The 18,288-nt window shown below is 43.1% G+C and overlaps 1 protein-coding gene across 2 annotated transcripts in view; it reads right to left on the reverse strand.

Moving 5' to 3' along the window:
• Positions 1 to 17,741, reverse strand: part of LOC309714264 (MAGUK p55 subfamily member 7-like) — a 34,610-nt gene extending 16,869 nt beyond the window's left edge. Inside the window, exons 1-6 of one of the 2 annotated variants that reach the window (XM_082546559.1) lie at positions 17,639 to 17,741; positions 7,910 to 8,028; positions 3,879 to 3,956; positions 2,662 to 2,742; positions 564 to 695; positions 326 to 407 (exon numbers count right to left, since the gene is read on the reverse strand). In XM_082546559.1, the coding sequence (XP_082402685.1) occupies positions 326 to 407; positions 564 to 695; positions 2,662 to 2,742; positions 3,879 to 3,956; positions 7,910 to 7,945 (409 nt within the window). In that variant the 5' untranslated portion in view covers positions 7,946 to 8,028; positions 17,639 to 17,741. The remainder of the gene's footprint in view (positions 1 to 325; positions 408 to 563; positions 696 to 2,661; positions 2,743 to 3,878; positions 3,957 to 7,909; positions 8,029 to 17,638) is intronic. The other variant, XM_082546560.1, reaches the window with a different exon arrangement.
• Positions 17,742 to 18,288: the final 547 nt, after the last annotated feature.

Genomic DNA, 18,288 nt, shown 5'->3' on the forward strand with positions numbered 1-18,288 from the left:
TTTTGAAACACGGCATCCAGGGAAATGGGTGCAGAAAAACCAACAGTGTGATCGGACAGGTATACCAACGCCTCCATGTCCACTGTTGTGTGCTGGGTTTGTGTTGCATACAAATGACATCATGGGACTTTTAAATGAGTTGCTATAACGACCCCATGTAAACTGAGGTGCTACACAGTGACAGAAAATGACAGAAAACTGAGTAGAATCGAGTACACACACACACACACACACACACACACACACACACACACACACACACACACACACACACACACACACACACACGCAAACTTATAAAAGAGAGAAAAAGGCTGGAACCAACCACTTCTGTCAGCTGGCCCTCCCTTCATGATCCGGGCCACAATGATGGCACCTGTGCTCTCATCACGTCTTATTGTTGCTCCCTATAAAAGAAGAATAGTCATTATAACAGCATTTCTACCTTTATGACATTATGATGTGCAAGTCAAACAGCAATGACCTAAAATCACTGTAAAGATGAAAATTAAGGCGTAGAGACAGATAGATACTGCACACAGGATGATTGTTAAGTTACTTACCAGTGGCTCCTTGTTCTTGACCAATCTTATAATTTTCACAGAATCTTCATCGTCATCGATGTCTTCAGGCAGCGGAGGTAGTTCGGGGTCATACTTCTTTTGGGCAACTGTGTCGTGGACGGACAGGAGGCTCTAGAAAAAGGAGAAAATAGGATTTATGGGAGGAAACACAAAACAGGCAAGGGTTATCTGTCAAGCCACGAAGGCCTCAACTTTACCCCAGTCCACTTAGCTAAGTAAAGTATGGCCAGGCATGCTATTAAGAGTCCGATCTATCACTTCCTTTTTTAAGCAGGACAGAGACACTGCAGACTGCAGGGAGGATGGTTATGAATTGGGTTGTCTCCCTCATGTGCTGGGTGATGGATTTGAAAGCATTCAAGGCCAGAGCTTGTAGATGAACAAGCGTTAATTGCCATTAGGCCCGTGCTCTCCCTCCATACATCTCTCTGATTAAAGGCAACCCAGGCTCGCCCTGCACCATTGCTCAGCAAGAGCTGCAAATGTGACCACCACAAAATCCACACTTTGCAGGGTAAGGTGGTGAAGACTCAAAAGCAAAGTTCTCAGCTCAGATATTTCACACTTTCACGAGCAGGCATAAAAAGAGACGGGACGCAGACGGGAATGATGCCATTCAGGAGACATTCATTTTTCAAAGTATTTAACAACCGCGTGTCCGGACCAAGATGCAGCTAGATGCGTGCTGCTTTTTCTGTGGTTTAGAGGGGGGGAAAAAATTGAGAAAAACATCTTCCAACCAAAGTGCCAGACAAAAGTAGAGGGGTGGAGAGCAAGCGAAACAGGGAAGAAAGAGAAGGATATGGTGAGAAGAGAAGCAGTGTGTTTTATGACATGGGAGCATGCTGCAGTACAGCATTCAAGATGTTGCTAACTGGGAGCAGATGAGAGGAGGAGACACAACTGGAGCTATGTGAGTAGTCTTTGGAAGGCAAAGAGTCTGTATTACCTTATTATAACTAAAAATAATAACTTCTTTCGATCAAGAGAATCCCAAATGAATAACACATGTAAAGAAAATCTCACAGCCAGGAAATCTTTAAAAATGGTTGGTTTTGATCCTACTTCAGAGATAAAATGCCACTCCTCTCCAGCTTGTCTTCTTTGGCTTGTGCTGCTACACCGTCTGCCAAAATTCACCAGCCAGCAATGGAGGAAGCAGTAGCAGAAAGAACATTTTCCATTGTTTGGTGGGGAATTGCTTGGCTGACCCCATTCTGCACTGGAGCTGAGAGACCACTGCACAACTACAGCAGCAATTATATGTGTTAGGTGCAGGGGAAAAACATAGTAATGAGCCAAATGAGTACCAGTTTGCTGGAGGTGTGTGTGGAGTTGCTGATTCTATGTCTAAAATATGTGCTGCCTGGTGAAATATGTGTGTCTGTACCTATAGCACCTGTAAAAAACACATGCTCCACACTTGTCTTTGAACAGATTAATGTAGTTGTTCTTAATGTGTTTGGAGAATTTAGGAAATGAATCATAATTACCAGCTCAGACATTGAAAAATCCATGTTTGGGAACCACCATCTCTTGAATTCCTGCTGTTTGACACTGATAGGTATTAAATATTTGCATGTACTGTAAGTGTGTGTGTGCGTGTGCTATGTTGGGGGAGAACTAGAGAGCTGTTGTTTCTGGCAGAGCCCAAACAAGCATGACGACAGCGCATTAAAAACGGAGCCTGTCCAACTCTGCTTCTATCCTGCCGTCGTGAAGGCAGCTCTGTCTGGCTGAGACACCTGGAGGCCCTGATGGATGGCCCCAGTTATGCATTAGAAAATAAAAATGTGTAAATTTATTTTGTAGCTGTCTGCATCTGGCTAACGAGGTCAGCAACGGCAGCCAAGAAAACGAGACAAGGCCTGGATCTAACAGGCGTGTTATTTTGTGTACAGCACGATGATTGTAACGCTTTAATGTGGCTGCTGTGCAAACAGCAAAGATCCAGAGCCAGAATTGCCAAATGCTTTGCTGTTTTTTGGATGGAATAATACAATCCTCCACAAAGAGAATATGTGGTTTTAGTTTGTTAAAACCTGCTCAGTACAAAATAAGCAAATCCTTTACTCACCTTTACATGTGGGTTTGCCAGCAGTTTAAGAAGCTCTTTGACATCCTGACTGGCTGATTTGCCTTCCAGCTCATCAGACACCTGAAAATAGTCAAGGACACAATGTTCACACAACTGTGCTCAGACCATTAAGCATGCTTCTCTTTTTCAGGTGTGCATGTGAACATTCAATGCTTCGACAAGAAGACAACAGCAGTCTGTATAATGAAAAACCAATGGTAGAGGTTTGTAATTAACAGTTCAACTCTGCAAGGTGTGCTTTGTGTCAGTAATGAATAGAGGACTTGCATTTAGAGAGATAAACATACTAGTTATGCTTTATCTAAAGAACTTATGTTGGTGTATCTTCTATTTGTATCATATTGTATTAAGACATAAAAATGCAGCTCTTTCAGTTACAGGATTTATCTGCAGCTTCATCTTGTCTTAAATAAGGTAAATCGCAGCTGGAGGCAAGGCCACACTTTGTCATGTGGCCTAGAACTCCCACCTACTGGCACCTGCCCTTTGATAAATCTTCTATTGTACCAGATCATTTTCCAATGAGAATCTCAAGAACTAAAGAAAACAGTCAGTTAAACCTGGAAACAATGGGAGCTCTGAGAGCATCACTGATTTATGGAAGATCCTCCTGGACTTGGTTGGAGTGTGGAAAGGAGCAGCAAGCCATCCCACACAGTAAAAACTGACATGAAAGCCACTTGACACTGATGAACCCTTTCTCTGTGTTTGTATTTTTCGTATCTGACCCTGCAGGAATAAAATGCAGACCAATGCTCTCTGATGGCACCAAGTGATCTGTCCAAGTAACAGCAGAGTTTGTATTAAGATGTTTGGAAGTCAGCCAGAAGAGGAAAACGGTTTTCCAACAGGGAGAAGGATACAAGTCAACCATAACAACCATACAGTTCTAGATCAGTGGCCATCATTTGAACTATTTATTGATGATGTGGTGTGTCTCACTTGCTTACACCAACGGCACTGGCCATGCTGGTTTCACTTGAGCGGTGGCAGTCACTTGCTGGGAGTTCTAGACAGTACGGCCGGGGCCAGACGAGGGTTGAAGTGTCATTTTATGTTAGTCAATAAATTAAACCTCCATTAACCGAAACCCATCTAGACAGACACTGTTCACCAAAGGTTCCTTTAATCGATTCATTTGCCTCCCAGCCAATAAAAAGATCGATCAGTTTAAACATGTTTTTTAAAACACTTACGTCACGTGCCAGAGGTGCAGCTCCTTCCAGGACAGGGGCGGGCTTGCTCTCTTCATAGTGCTGCAGCCGTTCGTGGATCTGAAAGGACAGATTGTATTCATTATTAAGGTAGTTATTGAGATAGTAGTGAGCACATGTGGAAGAAAAAGTGTGCACGCTGGAAGCCATGTGCACATCTCCAAACAGACATGTAAGAAAACATGTACAACCTTCATCAGCACCATCTTGTACATACACAGAGTTCATTAAATCATGTCCTTAAATACCAAAAGCACACACAAAGATCTTTCACTCCCTCGATCCACTAAGTATTTCAGTTAGCTTAGCCACTGTACAAACAATCCAGTTTTCCACCATGCATTCGATATGTCCCAGTGGCCCCGTGATGATTCCAAATCATTTCAACAGTCTGGTGAAATTGGCTAAACATTTCCTTATCAGCCTCAGCGCTGTGACTGCACAGTGTTGAGAGACAGATCTGCGTCTCTGGAGAGTTGCTAAAATGGAAAGTAAGCCTGACTCGTGCGCTCACTTTCACTCATTTATACACGCAAAACCACTTCATCATATGTGGAGCAGAGATGGAATAATTTATATACACACAAAGCACACGTTCACGCCCACGCACACAACGTCAAAGGCACAGTTGCACAACTGTGCCTACGCACACACAGACTCACAAAAAACACTACAGATATCCCATTTGTGATTTAAAAGCAGCTGCGCAGGAATGCATTGAAAGCCTACAGGCTGCTGTCAGGTCCCATCAAGGAACAGACAGGGACAGCTTTCCTCCCAGCAGCCACTCCTGCGTCTCTCCTTCCTCAGGCCCAGCATGGTGAAGGGGATCTGGGCCACGGGTCTGACTGATAGCTGGGCCCCGAGCCTGGAGCTTCCAGCTGGATGTCCTAGAAAGCATTCCAGGAGGATGGTGGAACAGAGGAGCCTCTGGCTGAGGAGAGAGTGACAGAGACGCTCTGGGCCACTTCTATATCTAAAGGGCCAAATCCACACATGCGGGAGTGCGCACACACACACACACACACACACACACACACACACACACACACACACACACACACACACACACACACAGATGGAGCCGTGACAATGTGTGACAGAAAATCACTCAGCAGGACAGAAAAAGACAAGAAAAGCAGTTTGTTTGCTGTCACACTGAACGGCTACAGATGCTTTGTGCAATTAAAACATCTGTTTTAGGAATGTTAGACATAGTTTTTACTCCTCGCAACACAGGTGATTATGTTTTAAAGCTAGATGGTAGCAGTACTGTAAATACGGAGGAAAGCAAGTCAGAATCACTGACAGTTGAATGTTCTGACACAGTCACAGGACGGTATTTGACCTCAATGTTTTTGGCCCTGGTAGAAGTTCTGATTAGCAATAACATGAGCAGCGTGCGTAGATGAGTTGATTTGAGTCTCTTCAAGCTGTCATCTGGCTTCGATAATCACCAGGGACCAACACCAAAATCCAAAACATGATGTCATTCAAAAACATTACCCAAACACCAAATGTCACCCATCAAAATCACTTTTATAACTTTCCAGTGAAGAAAACGCGACGCAACGACGTGTGAAATGTCTTTACATCGTCTCTCCCCATCAAGATTCCAGTTTAAATCTTGGCCTTAAACAGCTACAGCCATTTCAGCTGGACTTATCCATACAGTCTGCCGAGATAAATCACAGCCTGTTAGGACTCTGTCTTGGCCAGCACAACAGTCATGTTTCAAGGTCAGCTTAGAAGTTCAAATCCTGCATAAAGCCGTTATTACTCAGCAATAAAACACGGTGCATTAGGCGTGTCGTGGAGGTAAACATGTTTTTCCCCTGTGGACATGCTGATGGATGTTAGGACTGCTGTTGATGCTTCGGCAACCTGTCATGCTGTAAACTTTTTTAGACCCCCAATTATCTCAGAATTAATCCTGAGATAAATGGGGGTCAAATCACTCTATAACACTATATAAAACAGTGCTAACTGCATCTTGTGAACATCATCTATAAGCCCTAACATTATGGCTAACTAGTTTTATTTTTCTTTCCACTGAGTTATTGGTTTGAAATAATCTGTCACTAGTTTGCTAACATGAACTAATGTAATGTTTAGGGTCAGGGTTGCACACTTTGGAGACTTTTCAAAATACCCGAAGACATAAAACATAGTATTTAAGCAGGCTTAAGACCTCTGCCCAGAAAACTTCACATCACATCCTTTACAAGCTGAACATCTTTTTCAAAGTGACCCGGAGCAAAACCCTGTGACAGACTGGCGACCTGTCCACGGTGTACCCTGCTTCTCGCCCTAAGACAGCTGGGATAGGCTCCACAGTCCCCCCGCAACTCTGAAAAGCAGCAGAGAATGGATGGAGGGATGGATGAAACTGGAGTAATGGCTGTGGGATTTTCCTTGATTACCAATACAGACAATACAAAATGATAGAATAGGGACTGGTTGACCTGTAGCTTTCTTCTTGTTTTAATTGTCCCTCCAGTGTGCTTGACATGGTTCAAAAAGTTTTTCAGTAGTCAACAGCATACTGTGACCTGTCTGCTGCAATATGGAGTTTCCTTCTTCCTTCCCCTGTCCCTATCATAACCTTGCATTTGGCTTCATCTATCATCATCTAGCCACTTTTGGCTCATTTCAGAGGTACTTGTTTGTGAACAACGTGCTTGATCCGGTAAATCTGGGCTGCAGTCGACCATTGAACTTTAATGAAAATATTTGGAAGGCAGCCTAAATCCAAAGTAAGACAGTGCAAGGAAGGGGATATATTTTGGATTCAAGTGAGGCTTTTAAAATATAAATAAGCACCTGGCTCGTGTCATGAGAATATTTTCTAGCAACAAACAGATGTAAATAAAAGCTGAAAGATGATATCGGACAATAATTCTTTCATCTCTGTAACATAATCGGATTAGGATGGATGTGAGACGTCCTGACCATCTGGTGAGTACAGGTGAGAGAGACAGAAAGAGCATATGTCTGGTTTAAGTCTTCATGTTACTCTGAATTCTCTACTTCTTTCTTGTTTCTCTCTCCATCTGTGACACCTCCTCCTCTGGACCGTCTCTCTCCTTCCAGACAGAGTGACCAACAACTGGTTGTAATTACCCAGGTGAGGCAATTACAACCAGTGAGCGACCTGGGTTGGGAAGCCTGTCAGATTAACTTGATGTGTGTGTTTTCTCTCTGCTGTTTAGCCATTCTTTCGTATCCCCTCTACAACCTTACACAAATCCCAAATAAAGGTGGACTGTGGAGATTTGGTGGCCGAGCTTTAGGAAGAGGATAATTAAGGTTTTATTAATGGTGTGTCCATGATGTTAGCCTGAATGCTGCATCTGGTTTCTGAGTAAGACGAGATGGTTGTTTAGTACTTGTGTGCGTTTTAAAGTCTGCCCGTCTGTCCATTTGGCTCACTAGGATGGCTCAGTTAATCAGTCAGACACAGCAGTCGAGCAGCTATTACATTTATTTACTGAATAATAAAGAATGGAAAGCCGATTTGCAGGAAACTACCCCATGTTTAGGGGGGAAAATTGTTCTCTATTTAACAACAAAAATCAGAGAAAGATTTCAGACAAACCTTCTCCCCAATCTCTGCAGCTATCTAGTTTAACAGGCAGTAACCAAACCACAGGCCCCTTCCTGCTGGTAGAGGAAGGAATTAGAAGATCTGGGCAGGTAGATGGTGCAATAGGACTGTAATTCATGAATAATAATTGCTTTGGAGGCCGGGGGCTCCTCTTTTCAAGACTTTTTATGTGACTAATTTAGTTGTCTGCCTTCTTGACAATAAACTTTGTACACAATCTACATGTGCAATTAAAGCTAGGCTTGGTTAAACTGAGGTATTCATATGTATAGCACTTAAATGAAATTACTTAAGTGTTTTAAGTGTATTTAAGAGTTATCAGTGCGTGCATATATGAGTTAAACAACACGTGATTTTCTGAAAAATATGTAGGCGAAATTCCTATAACTCTATTTGTTTGTTGTACCTTAACAAGTGAGTGGAGACTTCTCTCTCCAAACATATCCTGAAGGAAGGTGTTGTCCTCAGAGCAGTTGACATGAGGCTGCAGCTGGGATGGCAGGGCCGCCAGCAGCTCATACAGACCTGCAGAAGGAAAGAGGAAGCAGGAGGGGTCAGTGTGGTAGTGGGAGGTGTGAGTTGTTGCATGCACAGCAAAAGACACAAGTGCTGTATGTGTGCATGAATACATATACACCCAACACACCCAGAGTCAGGCAGAAAGCAGATGCACACGTAAAAATAAAACACACAAAGTCCTGTACTAGTGCCTTTAGGAAGGAGTACATACTTACACAGACTACAGCTCTAACTATAATCTGTGGATGCTCTTCCTTTTCCTTCCATGCTGATTCTATTACGCATTAAAAAAAACAGAAACAAAAATGTATGGTTCAAACTTCTACGAGCGACAAAACAGACGATGATATCCCTCCCTTTCTTGCCACTGGAAAGAAGAGGAAACGTAAAGGCAATAAACTATTTCCCTTCCCCCGCCTTTACTTCTTGCTTTTGTTCCAGACCTTCCTGTTGTTTGAGGGACGCTTCTGTCCATGATTAGAAACAACTGAAAAAAAACAGGGAATAAATCTGAATCCTCTCAGAACAGCGGATGCTGAAATCCACAAGGCCTTTCAGGGTTTTACTCACCCAGCTTATAAAAAGAATGAAGATTTCAAATTCAATTTAAAGAGAACCAGACTGGGGAGCTGATGGTTTCAAGATTAAGCAGGGGGGAGGTGAAGCACTCAAGACGGAGAGAGCACAAAACCAGTGAGTGAGTGGGGTTACATCCAAACACAACACAGTCTTGGAGCACAGCTGATGGAGACTGGTAGCAGATACTTGTTTGCTGCTCACTTCTGGTCCTCAGCCTGGCTGTGATCCACCAAACTAGGTGATGCATTAAAGGTCAGGCTCATACTGAATGCAGTCAAGCTGCATCAAAGACCCCTTCACTAATTCTCCAGAAAAGGCCCCCCAGTTTCAAACTCCACAAACACAACCACACGGTGCTTTAAAGCCTTTGAACTAACACTGATCATGTGAAGAAGTTCTAAACATATCCACAGCAGAGCCACTGAAACGTCAAAACAAAGACAAGTAGCTTGGCTACCTCTCTGAGAGTGTCTTTCATCAGAGCACAGGGCAACAGAGAGAAAGGAGAGAGCAAAAAATCACCACAGACAGAAGCAGAGTAAGTCAGAGCTGAAAAGGACTGATTGATGGTTGACGTTGACTGCTGGACGAGCGACTGACTGAACTGGGTTCTGACCAGGTTAGAGTCAGTGTGTACTGGCAGCTCTGGACGTTTTGTGGGAGAGCTTATGTCATGCTCTCCATCTGCTGCTGTTGGGCACCAGGATACATCAGTATGATATCCTGTCCTTTTCTCTAAACCCTGACATGATTCCTGTGCAGTGTTAGCGCCTCATACCTCACCGTTTCTCTGGAGAAAAAAAAAGGGGGGAAGAGAGACCAAGAGAACTTTTACACATAATGATGCAGGCCAGATGCAGGTTCTGGTGTCCTCATCACCAGAAAGTTTGCTTTGTAGCTAACAAAAGCCGACTGAGGGCAGCTGGCCCTCTCAATCATTTACAACTTGGAACTCTCTACAGAACATCTCACATAATATATTCAACTAAAGGATTTAAAGAGACATGGGATGAGGTGATGGGTGTAGAAAGGGCTGCTAAGGGAGCCCACTTCCCACACTATACTGATCTTCTTACAAAATACGAACTGATGAAAACAAACTCGTTTGAATAGAGGAAATGAACGCTGGGTTTTGTCTTTCTCCCAGGTGCTCGGTGAATTATGGACCCCCCTCAATATATGGGGGGATTTACGAGGTTTGCCAGACTGCTGGGGGAATAGTGTTGTGACAACATATTTCAAACACTGCCTTGTGAACATGTCTGAGAGTCATGTTCACTAATCCACTTGAGGCTTGATTTACCTTCCTGTTCTCCAGTTGAGAGAGGAGGAAAGACAGCCTCAAGCAACAGCTTTACTGACAAAGCAGTAGACTTGATAGTAAAAGATACTTATTTGAATTTTTTTTTGCCAAACTTGCTGAAAAAAACGGTTTTCAGTGAACTTTGATAAAAGAAATTACAGAAGAGGATGTACTGATGGATAACTGCAATCACACTGAGGAGCGTGAATTTTTGTCAGGCATGTGTTTGGTGTTTTGCTGACAGATTTGACATGTTTTGAGTATAAATGTGGGAACAGGGTGACAGCAGAAGTTGCAGACTGATGGATTTGGATGGAAAATCTCAAAACCCCATTATTTGTCACTATGACCTGCCAGTTTAATAAGCTAGAACTGTCAGATGACATACAAGGGCCCAAATAGCAGACAGGTCTGGCCCGGATCTGGTGTCAAGCCGGCACTGCTGGCTGACTTCCGGCATGGTAAGTGATATGTCATCCAGATATGGGCCAGGCCTGGCATAGATGGCACTGTTTATGTGATGGCATGCCACATTTGGCCCGATGTGATTTGGTGTATGTGGCCCAGGCTCATAGAAAATAGGTCTGGCCCGGATCTGGGATCAAGCTGGCACTTCTGACTGACTGGTGTCATGGCAGGGTGTATGTCAACCAGATGTGGGCCAGGTCTGGCAATGATGGCACTATTTATGTTCCTATTTTCCTATTTTAGTTAGAAGACCCAAATGCCATGTTGCAATACTATACTGCTATGGTAGCCAACGTTTCAAATGCAGGTTTGACAGGTTTATGAGTGTACACTTTATCCAAAACCTAGTGACAGTTTACTCATGTTTACCACTGGGTGGCTGTAGTTCAGGAGGTAGAGCAGGTCATCTACTGATCGGAAGCTTAGTGATTCGATCCCTGGCTCCTCCAGTCTGCATGTCAAGAGTGTGAATGTGTACGAATGTAGTTAGGAAGCACTGAGTTAAGAATCAGTCCATTCACTGTCTGAACACAGTTTCGTCATGTTACTTTTGTTCTATTATGTTCCAGCACATGTTGTTATTACATGGCTTGATTAAGGTACACATTAGGCTGATATCTGGGGCCAGAGGTGAAACTGTTCTGGGCCAGCACAGGGCCAGCAGTGTGTCTGCAACTGGCCCTGTGCTGGCCCATGTGTGGGCCACCTCTGGTAACCTGATCTGGGCCACCAAAGGGCCGTCATTCTTTGTGGTATGTGTGCCACGTGTAAGCACAATGTGTGGGCCAGATCCGGGCCTTACAAATTTTGCTATGTGGGGATGTGTGCTGCATACAAATTCAGGAAAATACACATCAAAACACAAACATTTTGATGAAATGTATCTACAAATTGAAGTTTACAGACATACTTACAGTTTTTAGAGGTTAACATTTTTCAAGTTATTAAATTTATATGAATTATTATATAAACAATGGCGTGGCTTTTTGGCAACAAATCATAGGTATGGAAAATGTCATTTTTTCCCACTCATCAAGTCAGGAACTCCCTTTAAAAACACACATTAGTAATTTAATGTGTGTGACACCATCCCTACCATATTGTCTGTTTTCTTCTCATGATTCTTTTAAAGTCAGGTGTCACAGTGTAAGTACCATATTCTTTATTTCCTCCTGAAGTTTAGCTTAGATTCATTTCTCTTACCTCTGAATAAATCTATGGAAGTGCTTGTTTGTATAAGCCTTTGTGTTGTTGAATGTAACTTCCTTTACTCTATGTCCTCTTTGTCTATGTGTTATTGTCTGAGTTTATTCTCTCCTTTTTTTTCAGTTCCTACCTCTTTCATTTTAAATGTTGGTTCCTCTTTGGGCTTTCACTTTTAAAGATAGATTTGGCAGAAAAATGAGTTTCATTCTAATTAAGGATGGGAATCAATAACAAGTTCTTGTAGAGAAACAGTTCCCAGTAGTCCAAGTCCTTGGAACCGTTAATGTGCTTGCCTATCGATTCCACTTATCCACTTGCAGTTGCTCTACAATCAGCGGGTGTTAAAGTGCAAATGATATCCAGGACAGAAACAACTGTACTATGCTCTTAACACAACTTTGGCTCTTTGCAAGTATCTGCATAGACAACATGCTAATGCTAAGCTAGCCAAGAACCTAAAGTGATGTTAAAGCTGAGTGAATGGCAACCCCAGACCCTGAACTTCAACAGATTACAAACAGACGAGCACAAACCTTTGAACATACAGTCTGTAATTAATTTGAACAAATGTAATGTCTTTGAGATCCTACTTAACAATGGTGACAACAGCTGATATTGATAATGGAATCAGAATCAATAAATTCTGATCAATTCCCATCCAGGATGGCTGGGCTGTCCCTTAGAGACAGGATGAGGAGCTCGGAGTAGAGCAGCTGCTGCTCCGCATTTAAAGGAGTCAGATAAATAAGGGATCTGACTAGGATGCCATCTGGATGCCTGCTAGATGAAGTACAGTGGGGCAAAAAAGTACTTAGTCAGCCACCGATTGTGCAAGTTCCCCCACCTAAAATGATGACAGAGGTCAGTAATTTGCACCAGAGGTACACTTCAACTGTGAGAGACAGAATGTGAAAAAAAAATCCATGAATCCACATGGTAGGATTTGTAAAGAATTTATTCGTAAATCAGGGTGGAAAATAAGTATTTGGTCAATAACAAAACTACAACTCAATACTTTTGTTGAAATTTCCCAATTCTTTGAATCTTTGGGCTGAAGGAAGGACAATACTCGGTGTATTTATGCTCAATCAACAATCATTTATTTCCATACAATTCAACACTTAAGAGCATAAGGACCATCATGATGGGGAGACCTGCCTGAAGAGGGTCACAGCAGTCTCAAAATGGTGACGGGTTATTCAGCTTCTTATAGTCTCTGGTGGCCCCCACCTAGTCGTAAAAGCCTAAACATTACATTCTTTCTCTCTTACGGCGCCTAAGTTATGACCTCGGCTCCCTGTCTTTCTGCTCTTCTGAAAGGTGGGGGTATGGAATGTGGTCTATCTCCCCTGTCTTAGACACCAAGTCTCCTGCTTACAACCTTCTTTTTATGATTCAACAATAGAGCATGTCAAGAAAACAGTGTAACACATTCCCAGCAGATCAAGGATACAGAGTGATGCACATTTATCTAATGAACTAATATGTGAATATGTTCTGTTAACTCAAAAGTATAATGAGAACTAAACTACATACAGATCACACCCTCTATATTAAAGGGTATAATATGATCTACAGCAGTATTATAATTCAACTACTTTGATTACATATACAGTGGGGCAAAAAAGTATTTAGTCAGCCACCGATTGTGCAAGTTCCCCCACTTAAAATGATGACAGAGGTCAGTAATTTGCACCAGAGGTACACTTCAACTGTGAGAGACAGAATGTGAAAAAAAAATCCATGAATCCACATGGTAGGATTTGTAAAGAATTTATTCGTAAATCAGGGTGGAAAATAAGTATTTGGTCACCTCAAACAAGGAAAATCTCTGGCTCTCACAGACCTGTAACGTCTCCTGTAAGAAGCTTTTCTGTCCCCCACTCGTTACCTGTATGGATGGCACCTGTTTGAACTCATCATCTGTATAAAAGACACCTGTCCACAGCCTCAAACAGTCAGACTCCAAACTCCGCCTTGGCCAAGACCAAAGAGCTTTCGAAGGACACCAGGAAAAGTATTGTAGACCTGCACCAGACTGGGAAGAGTGAATCTACAATAGGCAAGCAGCTTGGTGTGAAAAAATCAACTGTGGGAGCAATCATCAGAAAATGGAAGACATACAAGACCACTGATAATCTCCCTCGATCTGGGGCTCCACGCAAGATCTCATCCCGTGGGGTCAAAATGATCATGAGAACGGTGAGCAAAGATCCCAGAACCACACGGGGGGACCTGGTGAATGACCTGCAGAGAGCTGGGACCAAAGTAACAAAGGTCACCATCAGTAACACACTACAACGGCAGGGAATCAAATCCCGCAGTGCCAGACGTGTTCCGCTGCTGGACAGTGCATGTCCAGGCCCGTCTGAAGTTTGCCAGAGAGCACATGGATGATACAGCAGAGGATTGGGAGAATGTCATGTGGTCAGATGAAACCAAAGTCGAACTTTTTGGTATAAACTCAACTCGTCGTGTTTGGAGGACGAAGAATACTGAGTTGCATCCCAAGAACACCATACCTACTGTGAAGCATGGGGGTGGAAACATCATGCTATGGGGCTGTTTTTCTGCCAACGGGACAGGACGACTGATCCGTGTTAAGGACAGAATGAATGGGGCCATGTATCGTGAGATTTTGAGCCAAAACCTCCTTCCATCAGTGAGAACTTTGAAGATGAAACGAGGCTGGGTCTTCCAACATGACAATGATCCAAAACACACCGCCCGGGCAACAAAGGAGTGGCTCCGTAAGAAGCATTTGAAAGTCCTGGAGTGGCCTAGCCAGTCTCCAGACCTCAACCCCATAGAAAATCTGTGGCGGGAGTTGAAAGTCCGTGTTGCTCGGCGACAGCCCCAAAACATCACTGCTCTCGAGAAGATCTGCATGGAGGAATGGGCCAAAATACCAGCTACTGTGTGTGCAAACCTGGTAAAGACCTATAGTAAACGTTTGACCTCTGTTATTGCCAACAAAGGTTATGTTACAAAGTATTGAGTTGTATTTTTGTTATTGACCAAATACTTATTTTCCACCCTGATTTACGAATAAATTCTTTACAAATCCTACCATGTGGATTCATGGATTTTTTTTTTCACATTCTGTCTCTCACAGTTGAAGTGTACCTCTGGTGCAAATTACTGACCTCTGTCATCATTTTAAGTGGGGGAACTTGCACAATCGGTGGCTGACTAAATACTTTTTTGCCCCACTGTATAAGGTAACATACAGTAACAGAATAATCTAATACTTTGTAACATAACCTTTGTTGGCAATAACAGAGGTCAAACGTTTACTATAGGCCTTTACCAGGTTTGCACACACAGTAGCTGGTATTTTGGCCCATTCCTCCATGCAGATCTTCTCGAGAGCAGTGACGTTTTGGGGCTGTCGCCGAGCAACACGGACTTTCAACTCCCGCCACAGATTTTCTATGGGGTTGAGGTCTGGAGACTGGCTAGGCCACTCCAGGACTTTCAACAGGACTTTCAAATGCTTCTTACGGAGCCACTCCTTTGTTGCCCGGGCGGTGTGTTTTGGATCATTGTCATGTTGGAAGACCCAGCCTCGTTTCATCTTCAAAGTTCTCACTGATGGAAGGAGGTTTTGGCTCAAGATCTCACGATACATGGCCCCATTCATTCTGTCCTTAACACGGATCAGTCGTCCTGTCCCCTTGGCAGAAAAACAGCCCCATAGCATGATGTTTCCACCCCCATGCTTCACAGTAGGTATGGTGTTCTTGGGATGCAACTCAGTATTCTTCTTCCTCCAAACACGACGAGTTGAGTTTATACCAAAAAGTTCTACTTTGGTTTCATCTGACCACATGACATTCTCCCAATCCTCTGCTGTATCATCCATGTGCTCTCTGGCAAACTTCAGACGGGCCTGGACATGCACTGGCTTCAGCAGCGGAACACGTCTGGCACTGCGGGATTTGATTCCCTGCCGTTGTAGTGTGTTACTGATGGTGACCTTTGTTACTTTGGTCCCAGCTCTCTGCAGGTCATTCACCAGGTCCCCCCGTGTGGTTCTGGGATCTTTGCTCACCGTTCTCATGATCATTTTGACCCCACGGGATGAGATCTTGCGTGGAGCCCCAGATCGAGGGAGATTATCAGTGGTCTTGTATGTCTTCCAATTTCTGATGATTGCTCCCACAGTTGATTTTTTCACATCAAGCTGCTTGCCTATTGTAGATTCACTCTTCCCAGTCTGGTGCAGGTCTACAATACTTTTCCTGGTGTCCTTCGAAAGCTCTTTGGTCTTGGCCATGGCGGAGTTTGGAGTCTGACTGTTTGAGGCTGTGGACAGGTGTCTTTTATACAGATGATGAGTTCAAACAGGTGCCATTCATACAGGTAACGAGTGGGGGACAGAAAAGCTTCTTACAGAAGACGTTACAGGTCTGTGAGAGCCAGAGATTTTCCTTGTTTGAGGTGACCAAATACTTATTTTCCACCCTAATTTACGAATAAATTCTTTACAAATCCTACCATGTGGATTCATGGATTTTTTTTTCACATTCTGTCTCTCACAGTTGAAGTGTACCTCTGGTGCAAATTACTGACCTCTGTCATCATTTTAAGTGGGGGAACTTGCACAATCGGTGGCTGACTAAATACTTTTTTGCCCCACTGTATTTTGGGCATGTCCTACCATGGGGTAACCCCAGAGCAGACCAATGACTTGCTGGAGAGATTATATCTGTTGATTGGCTCTGTTGAAGTCTTGGTGTCCCCTAGAAGAGCCTCCTTTCTCTGACTAAAGATAAGGCAGCCAGGGTGAGGGAAGTCTGGGCTTCTCTGCTCAGGCTGCTGCTGCTTAACTACGATACAGGGCAGGGACGTGCAGAGAGGTTTAAAGGGGCGGGTGCTCAAAGTTAAAAAGGGGCACATTGAACCATGCTGAATAACAACAACACACATTCATCAAGAATCTAATATGGGAAGGGCAGGGCTGTGTTGATCTGAGACTGTAGACATTAAAAAGTCCACAGGAGAGATGGTAGCTGATTAAACAAGTGTCATGAGATAATAACAAAATGCAAAGATTGGTGACAGCGCTTGGAACCATAAGGCAACGAAAAACTGTGACATAAACTCGGCTCTGCCTGTGAATCACTCTTTGCTTCTCTTCTTCCTTCCTTCCCATCATTTCATATATCACTCTCCACTTGCTGTCTATCTGAGAACAAGGCACAACTTGCTATTGCAATAAACTATAATCTAATTATCCACACCTAACAACTCTTGCACTTAATCTATAATAAAATGATGACAGAAAAATGTTATAGCACTGCCTTTAGTAGCCTCATACAGCTCCTACTGTTTCCTCCTCATGTCCTTACCAGCCATGTCTGCACAATGTTATATCATGAGTAATATTTTTTTAAATCCAGCTAAATAAAACACACACATGCACACACAGTGACATTTTAGACCTTCTTCAGAATACTGTATATACTATGGGCATCCTTACATTATTATTTATTACTAGAGCTACAATAATAAAGCAATGAGGAGGGGGAAGTAATAAATATGAAATAATGTATTTATGATGATTCCATTTGTTTCACTATCCACTCTGTGCAGGGCAAAGCTTATTACATTTTTAAACTGTATTTTTACTGCTGTAAAATCCAACTTTTGTCTTATTTAAAATATAAATCTAATATAATCTGCTTCTTAATGTATGTTCTTTAAAATACAGCGTGTGTTTTTTAATATATTATAATTATAATAATTATTATGTGGACATGCATATTAGATCGTTTTTTAGTGAAATATAATCCCTCCAGAAAGGCAGGAAATGCCCAGAAACTTACTTTAAAACTAAATATGTTCCCTAAAACGGTGACAGAGCTACAGACCCATGACAGCCTTACACAGGTAGCCAGCAGCTATGACCAGCACTACTTGTGCAGTTAATAAAAGGACAGGTAATGTTTGTCGCGCTGTTGCACACACAGCACCAAGACAGCTTACCAACGTGTACGTAATAAGCTAATACTCCTGTGTGCTACACACTACAGTGTACGCTGTACACCTACTTACTGGTTTTGTCGCATCAGTCTGTGTCTCTGAGTTAACTTGTGTTTCTCCTACAGCTCCGGACCGCTAAAAATGCGCGTGCTCTTTGTGAGCTCGTTCCCGGCTCGTAACCAGCGCGTTCTGCCGTCGAGGGCGATCATTGGTTAAATGTGATCATGTGACTGATGCAAGCCAGATCCTTTTATTTAGCAAAACTATGATTAATAGTTAAATATTATTGTTGAGGGGCACAGACAGGACTCCGCACGCACACACACATAAAATAAATAAATAAATAAAATTTAAAAGTTGCCTCAACAAAAGGGCACTTTGGGCACTCATCAGGAAAGGGGCGGGTGCTCAAGCCCCTCTAGCCCCCCCCTCTGCACGTCCCTGATACAGGGTGATTGATGGATGGATGGATGTTGTTCATTCTTCGTGTGGTAGGAAGGTGTGATCGCGTAATACCTTGCTATGGGTGCAACAAACCTCAGCATAGCACAAACCTTTCTCCCCATGCCATAACTGCCGTTCACTTTAGTTTATCTCAGTTTCTCATTTCTTCTCTCTCGTGCTTGGCCTCTCACTCGTCACACGATTCTGCAGAGTTTCATCATCATCATTTTTGTGGCTTATTTGTGGTAGCAGAGCAACCTTTAAAACCAGGGCATGGC

This window comes from Aulonocara stuartgranti, assembly GCF_965226115.1.
Source record: "Aulonocara stuartgranti genome assembly, chromosome: 9".
NCBI classification, from domain to species: Eukaryota; Metazoa; Chordata; class Actinopteri; order Cichliformes; family Cichlidae; genus Aulonocara; species Aulonocara stuartgranti.